This window comes from Pinus tabuliformis, chromosome 8 (assembly GCF_031772625.1).
Source record: "Pinus tabuliformis cultivar Carrire ecotype Pingquan chromosome 8, CPIR1, whole genome shotgun sequence".
Taxonomy (NCBI): Eukaryota; Viridiplantae; Streptophyta; class Pinopsida; order Pinales; family Pinaceae; genus Pinus; species Pinus tabuliformis.
Window position 1 is genome coordinate 1,123,872,288 of NC_142294.1, and position 12,335 is coordinate 1,123,884,622.

At 36.3% G+C, this 12,335-nt stretch overlaps 2 protein-coding genes across 2 annotated transcripts; one reads left to right on the plus strand and one right to left on the minus strand.

The window, feature by feature from the left end:
- Window positions 1–23: 23 nt before the first annotated feature.
- Window positions 24–1,927, minus strand: LOC149239295 (ASI1-immunoprecipitated protein 3-like). The gene is made up of 2 exons (XM_089369818.1): window positions 1,667–1,927; window positions 24–323 (listed from the first exon to the last, which is right to left on the minus strand). The coding sequence occupies exons 1-2, from the start codon at window positions 1,925–1,927 to the stop codon at window positions 90–92; spliced, it is 495 nt and encodes a 164-aa protein (XP_089225944.1). The 3' UTR covers window positions 24–89.
- A 582-nt stretch (window positions 1,928–2,509) lies between these two features.
- LOC149239296 (uncharacterized) lies at window positions 2,510–3,022 on the plus strand. Its single transcript, XM_089369819.1, has one exon. It carries the CDS (start codon window positions 2,510–2,512, stop codon window positions 3,020–3,022), a length of 513 nt encoding a protein of 170 aa, XP_089225945.1.
- Window positions 3,023–12,335: the final 9,313 nt, after the last annotated feature.

The following is a 12,335-nucleotide window of genomic DNA, read 5'->3' on the forward strand; positions in this document are numbered from 1 at the left end:
GTTAATCTCAAATGGCTGTCCAGGTATTACAAAGCAGAATTAGGTGACCTTAAAATACACCACAACTTGCACGTCTAGAGGATTTGTAATTACATGTCAAAACAACTGAGACAACGAGATACCTCCTGAGGTAGTGTATCAATGACATGCTTCAATGTCACATTATCAGGAACAGGCTCCCCAATTTGGGTAAATCCATAATCTTCAGCAAGGTGCATTCTTTCCTCTTTGTCATTAACTGGAGGTGGAGGAATAGGAACAGCCACAGCTGAGATGAATCTCAATGCCTTCTTCCTTAACCCACATAGTTGGGTTGGTGTTCTCTGTTTAGGTTACCAACAAAGTAACGTTTATGGCATTTAAAGAATAGCAAGCATCAGCGAAAATTCAAATACTGGGAACAACGGAGACAGAGATGTACTTCGTTATTGATTGAATGACTCAAATGCCTTCCTGAAATGATACCTGTAAATCAGCTCTCTTTTATTAACACATCAATATCACAAAAAGTGGGCAATTAGTGCAAAACAAAACAAGAGGAAATTGAATGCATGGGCAAAACCCCACATAAGGTATTGCATGTTTAGTTTTTAATCTAGTCCAGTGGGTTAACTCAAGTGGTTGAGTGCTGTGCATTACAAGCAGGAGGTCATGGGGTCAAGTCCCCGGGATGGCTACCTCTGTGTATATTATTGGGCCTCATTCAATGTCCGGGCTAGGTTAGGTTGCCAAAAATTGCAACTGGCCAGTTCACCCCGTTTACCATACTCAAAATCAGAAGTGACCAGAGAGTTTCCTTGGGATGTGCATTCACTGGAGAAAATTAAAATTAGATTAAAACTAAATTACAAAAATTGCAACCGGCCAGTTCACCCCGGCTACCATCCTCGAAATCAGAAGTGACCAGAGAGTTTCCCTGGGATGTGCATTCACTGTAGAAAATTAAAATTAGCTTAAAACTAAATTAAATATTCCCTGCGCATAAATTTCAGATTTGGTTATGCTGTTAAAATTAAATTCTGCGTATAAAAGTTATTGGCACTCTAAATCAATTTGCTGGGCTTAGAAAATCTAACATCACACCTCAACTCAACAGATAAGCCAGAAATAAATCAGATCAGCAACCTATCACAAAGGCATATTGCTTCTCTCAGGGACAAACAACACTCCAATCACTGGAGCAGTTAGGGAATCACAACTTAAAACCTCTCAAAGGACTGGAATGCTTCAACCATTGAAGCTCTTGGGCATCATAACCACTGAAATCTTCCAACAGCTCCCACTCACAGGCAGCACCCTTCTCCATGCACTGATTCCTAAAAGATTTCAGATCTGCAGCTGTGATACCATGTTAAATTTCAAATTCATGGTAAACAGACCACTCCTACAAACCCGAGGTAGTTTAAGGAATGAAAGCATCTCAAAATTGCAAGTAAGAATGCTAGTTCTACAAATACATGGATAATTGAAAAATATGAACAGCGAGAACTAAGATTCTGTAGCACTCAATCACATATGTTTTCTCTATTAACTGGAACACAAACTCTCAGACAGAGACTCTAAGAAACCCTACAGCCCAAAAACCTAATGAAACCAGTAATCATAATAAAAAAATCCCATTATGATATTCAATAATAATGCAAGCAAAGCAGTGCGGTAATCTTACATTAGTGTAATCTCGGTCGGTGAGCCACCACAAGCATTTACTGGTAACATCGTAGACCCTTCTATACACAAACGCCGAAACCCCCGAGGGAAGTTGAACACCCTTGCTGAGAAACGCGACTTTACAGGGATGAAGCAACGATGCCCCCGATATCTCATCCTGGTGGAACGAATAAAATACCTCGTTGGGCGGCAGGGGGTCAATTGAGGCGCCTTTGCCTAATTTCACGTCAGCAGGCCTGTAAAGCCAATTCACTTCCATTCCAAATAAAAAACCCATTCAGCTTTTGCAGAGGTCCGGATTCGACCTCGCGACCTGTCAGTGACTGGCTTTGTATACAGAGTCACGGGCAAAAAGAGACACGGAAACCCATCCTTGGCTTTTTCACGGAGTGCCTCGATCTGATCTGTAACCGCACTTGCCCTTATTCTGCGACCTTTTGCCCTGATTCTGCGACCTTATTCTGTGATGGCTACGTCGTGGCTTGCCCACTCCGCCAGGTGTCAGCATGAGAATCAAAGTTGAACAAATACTAAACAAATTTCACAATCCGCCAGGTGTCAGCGTGAGAATCAAAAGGACGACGAAAGTCCCTTTCAAAGGAAGGCCTATCGGCCTAATTATTATTATTATTATATAATAATTATTATTATTTAAATAATTTTTAATTAATAATAATTAATTAATTAATCCCTCGTAGCAACATGGTATATCTGGGTTGCGCGGAATCGTGCTATCTTCGAGGATCATACTGTATATTGGACCCGGGTAGAAGCTACCATTATCGCCGCGTACCAAGAATTGCCCGACCCTCCTCCACCTCGATCCAGGTCGATACAGGCCATGCCCAATATTGACATATCGACCCCGTGGGCCTTCTTCGACGGGGCTGCAAACCAAACGGGATGTGGAGGTGGTTTTGTGCTGCACATAAATGATCATCACAGATACCTCGTCAAAATGGGATTTGGCAGAGGATCTAATAACTTTGCTGAGCTTTCTGCCATCCGGAATCTAATGCATTTTGCACTTACACATCAGCACACTAATCTCAACATATTTGGGGACTCAATGATGGTCGTTAACTGGATCAATAATATCACTGCATGTCATACACACACACTCAGCAATTTATTACATGATGCTCTCACTCTCAAAGCAGCATTTAATCATTTCTCTTGTTTACACATTTACAGAGAACATAACAGCGAGGCTGACAAATTATCCAAAGAGGCCTCGTTACTTCCCAGAGGCGAATGGTTAATTGTGGAGCAGAATGGAGCTGAAGAACACAGATTCTACCACAGGCCATACATAGACCAGAGAGAACAGAGGGACAACAGTCCCGATCGCTGACAGTTATGGATAATTTATTTTGACATGATGGAACTGTACTTAACTATGATGATTATGTTATTTGTAAATGGATATTTGTGAACTCGAATAGGCTAGAACAACCATACATATGCACACTCCCAGCTCAATTTTGTAATACCCTCTGATACAACACCCTGTGAGGTGAATTTTGTATGAACATTACAGCAATGCCAAGGGCATCTACCATATGTAATTTTCAACCTTAATGGAAATTACTGATTTTTCCAGTGGAAAAAAATTAATTAATTAATTAATTATTTTTACTATTTATTAAAAAATATAAATATTGTTGTTGTTGATTTTTTTTTTTTTTTTAATGATTGTTAAAGAGATTTATATTAAACCCAAGGATTAATAACATAAACCCTATGAAAAATATTACATTCTAGGAATATGAACCCTTAGATTAATAAACCCAAGGATTTAGTATTTTAAACCCATGGGAATAATAAACCTAAAGGATTAATACTAAAAACCCAAGGGATTATAAAGTCATTGGAATAATATTACACACAAAGGAATAATATTATAAACCCAAGTTATATAAACCCCAAGATAAAAATTATAAACCCTATAATTATCATGGTTGAGTTGACCATGGTTGCTTTTCATATTAAGTCAATCTTTGTCACAATGCAGCGTTTCACCATGGTTGACCATGTTTTATTTTAATATGTAATTTTTTTTTTGGGTAGGTAAGCACCCACAGGGGATTTGAACCAGTGACCTATCGTAAGGAGTGCCTTAATAGTGCACCCATTCACCATCAATCCAAAGCCTCGTGGGCCATTTTCATATGTAATAAATCTTTGTCATAATGCAACATTAGATGATGGTTGATTTTTATATTGAGAAAATCTTTGTCACAATGTGACGTTGGACCATGGTTGAGCATGATTATAAACCAAGGGGATTTATATTAGACACAAAAATTAATATTAAACCCTAGGAATAATATTAAACCCTCAGAATAAGAACTCTTAGATTAATAAACATGTTGACACCTAATCATAGGGATTGGGTGAAAAATTGTAAATAGTGTAAATAATTAATAAGAGAAAATGAAGAGTCATCAGGAGATGAAACTCAAAAGTCACTCCCTCATGTATATAACTATGAACAACCCAAAAGAATAAATAGATTCTCATTTGAGAAGTTACTTCTTGGCCTGACATGGTATTAGAGCCAACTCTATTTTTAGCATTCCTGCCCTTGTAACTCCTTTTCTGCCTATTCTGCCTATTCTTCCAATGTTCTGCCCATATTGCAAAACTCTGAGTGTACAGTGGTGCGGTGAGTGCATATTTTTTGATATTGCATTACGACAAAGGCTGGCTTGTATGAAAAGGTTAATAACCACAATCTCTAATCAACTGAGCTATTCCAACATCTAATATTGACACCTCTGATTCAGAAAGTAACATTCCCAAATCTGTCAAAACTCCGCTGAGTACAAAACTTGCAGAAGGAGAATCGAAGGTCGAGCCGAGAATGCCATTGTAGGACAGGACTCGACTGCTGTGGTGCCATTATGGCTATGAGCCACATTGTTTTCAATGTTGTTGACTCCCTGTTTTCATGCAACAGAATCGTTTGCTCCCTCACGTTGTTTGGTATTACTCTGGTACAATTCATAACACCTCCCTCGTGCTATTTAATACATCACTTTGTATTGTTATGAAAGTATACATTCTTATGACTGTCCATTGGCCATACCACTGTTTTCTGGCCATACCACTCTCCCCACTACGTTTGGTATCGTAATACACTCCTATCTCTATTCATAATATGCCATATCGACCTCCTCCCATAGCGCTTGTGACTCTCCCACTGCTACCATCACCTCCCTCTCGACCTGCGTACTGTTTTGTGAGCATTGCCTTGAGTCCCCGTCATACTCCTCAGCCCATTTTGCTCCATTGATATTCCACGTTGTTATAAAAATTCACAGTGCTCCTTCTACTCCCTCTTAACTCACAATGCCAGTCCCGCCATACAAATGCATTACCCCTACTCCATTGCATGGTAAATACCTCCCTTCCACTCTTCGATCAATACATTGACCCTCCTCCACATACACCTGATTTTTTTAATACCTCCCCTACATACTCCCTCCCCCACATACTCCATCTCCCAAATGTACCCTCCCTCGCTAATACCTCTGCTCTATACATATCATATTGTAATTTTTTTACCACCAGAAGTACAAATTTTATACATTGGCAGCAGAAGTATTTTTACAGTACACAGATTTTTAAAATGCATTCATTGATATCTATTGTGGGAGTGGTTCTCACCAGCAAGGAGAACTATCCAGAATGGTCACAGAAAATCAAACACACTCTCATTTTTAATGAGTTGTGGAAAGGAGTGTGTGTTGGAGATGGAGACAAAGAACCAGAACAACCTACCTCATACAAGGAATTCACCATTTGGGAAAATAAGAACAACAAGGCTTATCCCTTGATTGCAACATCAGTAAATGAAGAGGTGAGTCGCTATACTTCGCCATTTTCAAATGCTTTTGAAGCCTTACAAAATTGAAGGAACTCTATGACTCACACTCTGCACTTGAAGTTGTTCAATTCATGATTAAATTGTTCAGCCTTGAATTACAAAATGATGATCCTCTTCCTCTTGCATCAGAAGTAAACTCTTTTATGCATGATATCAAAGTCACTAATGTTGAACTAGACATTCCTCTGATAGATTTTGTTAAGGTGCTTTATCCCACTTACTCAAATTATCTTGAGTCATTGCAAGAAAATGGAAACCTCAAATAAATTACCTTTGACTTCCTTGTGAAAAAATTTGCTGAAAGAGAGAATGATTTTGAGAAGAAGACAACTCCTCAGTCTTATAAAGAGGCTATGTGTCTTGCACATAGAGAGAAGAATCTTGCTCAAGATTCTTCCAGAGGAAGAGGTGGTCGAAGAGGAAGAGCAAAAAGAAATTGCAGGGGGGTGGGAATGGGTAGACACTCTCAACGAGTAAAGTCAGACTTTCATTGTGTATGTTGCAATAGAGATGGATCACATGATGCATCCACATGCAAGTTGCCTTGGGACAAAATTGAGCAGGAAATAAACTATCCCAAAGGTAAAACTAATGACAAAGAGAAAGGTAAAGCACCTGAATCCGGTCACTATGTTGTGGCACACTGTAATATTGGAGTAAATGAAGACTTATTTAATGCTTCACTTGCTTCTTGGAAAAATGATTAGTTGCTTGATTAAGGAGAAACATGCCACATGACCTTTAGAAGATATTTTTTTTAAGAATTTACTGGCAATTTTGATGGAGCAATATACTTTGTAGACAAATCAAAACTCAAGCCATCTGGGCTTGGCACAAGCAGGCTTAAATTCCCTGGTCTTCCAGACATTCTTGTGCATAATGTTTTATATCTCCCACAACTCAGGAGAAAGTTGTTGTCCTTGGTCCATATCTTCTAGCAAGGACACTCCATTCATATGTTTGATGGCAAGGTTGAGGTGAGAAAAGCATCAGATCACTCACTTGTCATGACAGGGATAGAAGAAGAAATGCTTCTCAAGTTGCAAGGTACCTATGCTCGTGCACAAAATTTCTCATACAATTCTCATTATGATGAAGGTACATTTCCATGAATTTTATTATGGCATGCTATATTTGGACACTTGAACTATGACAACCTCCTCTTTTTGAAGAAAAATGGTGTTACTGGTTTGCCTACAATTCCTAGGAAATTTAAGCAATGTGATGCTTGCATTCTAGGAAAGCATAGCAAATAGTCTTTTCATGATTCACATTCTAGAGCACATAGAAAACTTGAACTCATTCATTTAGATTTATGTGGTTCAATGCCTTTTCCTTCTGAAAATGGAAATAAATATATGATGATATTTATTGATGACTACACCAGAATGTGTTGGGTTTATTTATTGAAAAATAAATTTGATGCTTTTCAAACATCCAAGAACTTTCATACATTGATTGAAAATGATGCACAATCTCATATGGTTCTATTCGCACTGATAATGGAAAAGAATACACTTCAAATGAATTTGAAAACTATCTTCGCCAAAATGGGATCAAACATCAAACAACTGTGCCTTATAATCCCCAACATAATGGAGTAGCTGAAAGAATGAATAAGACAATCTTAAATATGGTGCGCTCCATGATGTTTTTCGAGAATGTAAAATTGATGTTTTGGGCCGATGCAGTTCTATGTGTTGTATATGTAAAGAATAGATGTCTATCTAATGCTATTAGAAACAAGATTCCTTATGAAATGTGGTATGGGCACATTCCTTCAGTAAATCATCTCATGGTATTTGGTTCCACCTGTTATTCCTCGATACCAAAGGTATATAGAAACAAACTTGGTGCAAGGAGTTGTAAGTGTATCTTCTTGGGGTATTCAAACACCTCCAAAGAATACCGTCTCTATGATGAAGTCAATAAAAAGTTTTTTGTATCTAGAGATGTAATATTTCTTGAATCATCCAAAGCTGACAATGTTGTTGAGCGGTAACTTGATCGCTTGGATAGATTCTCAAATGCAAAATCATTTTAAGAATTTGAAAATCAGATTCCATATCTTGAAGGGGGGATTCCTATACTAGATCAACCTATGGAATCTTCTTCTGAAGCACTCTCTCCCCTGTATCAAACTCCAACCACTGACGATACTTTGAGTGATGTGATTGATAGAATTGGGAGACTCAATCTTGATTCAGTCCCAACTCAATCAACTGAGTAGCCTGGACCATCTCAGAAAGGTCCCCTAAAGTGGCTAACAAAGACACTTGAAAATGTTCATCCTGATGAGGTTGGAAAGACAGTAACAAGAAACTCAACTTGGAAAAATGAAGGTGATGTAGATGACTCTGATTCACCTGTTCATATGGATGTTTCTTATGATTGTGAATTGAATTTTTCTACACATTTTGAACCAAATTCCTTCAAAGAAGCTGCTTCTCATGATGAATGGAAAGAAGTGATGAAAAAGGAGTATGATGCCTTGATAAAGAATGGCACTTGGAATTTGGTTGATCCTCCATTGGAAACCAAACCGATTAGTTGCAAGTGGTTCTATAAGAATAAGTATAAAGCTGATGGCTCACTTGAAAAGCACAAAGCCAAGCTTGTGGAAAAAGGTTTTTCACAGAAGGAAGGGGTCGATTATGAGGAGACTTTTTCCCCCACAACAAAATGGGCTACCATCTAGACACTCTTTGCCCTAACAGCTCAGAATAGTTGGAAAGTCCATCAAATGGATGTAAAAACTACTTTCTTAAACGAAGATCTAAAAGAGAATGTTTTTATGTCCGAGCCTGAAGGATTTGTTGTAAAGGGACATGAACATAAAGTATGCAAACTTGTGAAATCCTTGTATGGCCTCAAACAAGCATCGCGAGCTTGGTATGAAAAATTAACTGAGCATCTTTTGAAACTCAATTTCAAACATTATGAGCTTGATGATGCAACTTTGTTTGTCAAGAAAATTCGAAAAACAGTTGTATGTCTTGTGGTATATGTGGATGATATTTTGATGACAGAGGGAAAAATTAGAGTTACATTGCATCCATAAAGAAGGAATTGAGGAAAGGTTTTGAAATCATTGATTTGGGCTATGTTCATTACTATCTTAGTATTAAAGTAACTCAACATCTGAAGTCCATATACTTTTCTCAAAAGAAGTACATTGGAGATCTATTGAACAGGTTTGGCGTGGCTGAATGCAATCCTCAAACTACTCTAATGGAACAAAACTTAAAGCTCACATCCATTAAAGGAAAATAATTTTAGGATGCAACAAAGTATAGACAACTTGTAGGAAGTCTCAACTACCTGACTACTACCAGACTAGACATTTCGTTTGTTGTTGGAATCCTCTCCAGGTTTATGCAAAAGCCTTGTTAGGGACATTGGTCTATTGCAAAAAGAGTTTTGAAGTACTTGAAGGGAAATCAAGACTTTGGACTCAAGTATTACACAAGTGGGCGACTTCAGCTTGATTGGATACTCTGATTCAGACTTCGATGGAGACAAAAAAATTGGGGTATCTACTTCTAGTTATGTTATGAGTCTTGGATTAGGCACTATCTCCTGGAGATCACACAAACAATCAGTTCTAGTAGATTCCACAACAGAGGCAGAATATGTGGCAGCAGCTGAGGCTACGAAATAAATTGTGTGGCTCAAGAAAATTCTGGAAGATTTGTAGGTAGAAAAAGTACACTCAACTCCACTCATGATTGATAATACCTCTGCAATAAAGTTGGACAAGAACCCAAAGTTCCATGATCAAAAGAAGCACATAAATACAAAATATCATCTAATTTGACATCATGTTGAGGACAAAACAATCCATCTTCGCCATTGTTCCACTAATGAACTGATTGCAAACATTTTCACCAAAGAACTTGGAAGAGAAAAGATTGAAAGACTCAGAACGATCCTTGGGCTCACCAACATCCCTTCAGATTAAGGGGGTAATGTTGACACCTAATCATATGGATTGGGTGAACAATTGTAAATAGTGTAAATAATTAATAAGAGAAAATTAAGAGTCACCGGGAGATGAAACTCAAGAGTCACTCCCTCATGTATATAACTATGAACAACCCAAATGAATAAACAAATTCTCATTTGAGTACTTACCTCCTGGCCTGACAAACGCAAGGGATTGACATTATAAACTAAATGTGATAATAAACCAAAGGGATTAATACTAAAAGCCCAATGGATTATAAACCCAAGGGAATAATATTAAATGAGGGATAAATATTAAAAATCCTAAAATCCTAAAGTTTATAAAACCATAGGAGTAATGTTATATCCAAGAGATTAATATTAATCCTTTGGATTTAATATTATAAACATAAGTTATATAAACTCTAAAATAAATATTATAAACCCTAAAATAAACATGGTTGACTACACAGCCCCTTGGGGTTTAAAACACCAAGAGACTATAAATCCAAGGAAATAATATTACACTCGATGGATGAATATTATAAACCCAATTTATAAATATGGAAAGATAAATATATTGTTATCCATACAATTATCATGGTTGAACATGGTTGACCATGGTTGATTTTCATATTGAGAATATTTCTCATAATGCAACATTGCTTCATAGTTTACCATGATTAATTTTCATATTAAGACAATCTTTGTCACAATGCAACATTGGACCATGGTTGATTTTCTCGTTGAGAAAATATTTGTCACAAAGTGACGTTGGACCATGTATGAGACCCAAGGATTAATATTATAACCTTATGAATAATATTAAACCCTAGGAATAAGAACCCTTAGATTAATAAACCCAAGGGATTGATATTATAAACCAAAGGGATTAATACTAAAAACCCAAAGGATTATAAACCCAAGGGATAACTATTATAAACCCAAGGTATATAAACTCTAAGATAATTATTATAAACACTAAAATAAACATGGTTGATCATGGTTTACCATGCTAGATTTTCTTATTGAGACAATGTTTGTCATAATGTGACGTTCAATCATGGTAGACCATGGTTGATTTTCATATTGATATTATAAACTCTATTAATAATATTAAACCCTACGAATAAACCAAAGGATTGATATTATAAATCAAAGGAGATAATAAATCAAAGGGATTAATACTAAAAACCTAAGGGATTATAAACCAAAGTGAATAATATTAAACAAGGAATAAATATTATAAACCTAAAATGCTAACATTCTATAAAACAATGGAAATAATATTAAACCCAAGGGATTAATATTATAAACTTAAGGTATATAAACTCTAAAATAAATATTATAAACCCTATAATAAACATAGTTGACTATGGTTGACTATACAGTCCCTTGGAGTTTAAAACCCCAAGGGACTATGAACCCAAGGCAATAATATTACACCCAATGGATGAATATTATAAACCCAATTTATAAATACCCAAAGATAAATATATTGTAAACCCTAAAATTATCATGGTTGAACATGGTTGATTTTCATATTGAGACAATCATTCTCACAATGTGAAATTGCACCATGGATGACCATGATTTATTTTCATATGGAGACCATCTTTGTCACAATCCAACATTGGACCATAGTTAATTTTCATATTGAGAAAATCTTTGTCACAATGTGACATTGGACCATGGTTGATCATTCTTATAAACCAAGGCACTTGATATTAGACCTAAGGATTAATATTGTAAACCCTTAGATTAATAAACCCAAGGGATTAATTTTAAAACCCCAAGGAAATAGTATTAAACCCAAGGAAATAATATTAAACCCAAGGGATTAACATTACAAACCTAAGGTATATAAACCCTAAAATAAATATTATAAATCCTAAAGTAAACATGGTTGGCTAAAATAAACATGGTTAACTATGGTAGACTATAAAATACCTTGCGGTTTAAAACCCCAAGGGACTATGAACCCAAGGAAATAATATTAAACCCAAGGGATGAATATTATTAACCAAATTTATAAATAGCCAAAGATAAATATTATAAACCCTTAAAAAAATATCATTGACCATGGTTTCTCATGGTTGATTTTCATATTGAGACAATCCTTGTCACAATGTGACGTAGGACAATGGTCGCTCATGTTTGATAATTAATGACTGCCATATCGCCACAATCTTTGGCACAATGCAACGTTGGACTATGGTTGACCAATGTAGATTTTCATATTGAGAGAATATTTGTTACCATGCAATGTTAGACCATGGTTGACCATGATTGATTTCATACAACATGGCTAGCCATGGTTGACCATGGTTTGCCAATATTGACCATGTTTGACGAATATTGACTTTCATTGACCATGTTTGATATTCTAAAGTGAAGGGAATAATAAACACAAGGTAATAATACTAAAAACCCAATGAATTATAAACCCTAGGGAATAACATTCAACCTAAGCCAATAATATAAACCCAAGGTATAAAAAACCTAAGATAAATATTATAAACCCTTAAATAAACTTGTTTGACCATGCTTGACCATGGTCGATTTTCATATTGACACAATATTTTTCACATGCAACATTGGACCATGCTTAACCATTGTTCAATCCTTAGATTAATAAACTCACAAGATTGATTTTATAAACCCAAGAAAATAATATACCTAGGGGATAAATACTAAAAACCCAAGGGATTATGAACCCTAGGCAATAAAATTGAACCTAAGGCATTAATATTATAAACCATGTTTGAACAGACTTGAGTGTTGACTGACAAAAATACTCCAAAATAGCCAATTGTATTAGTAAATGTGG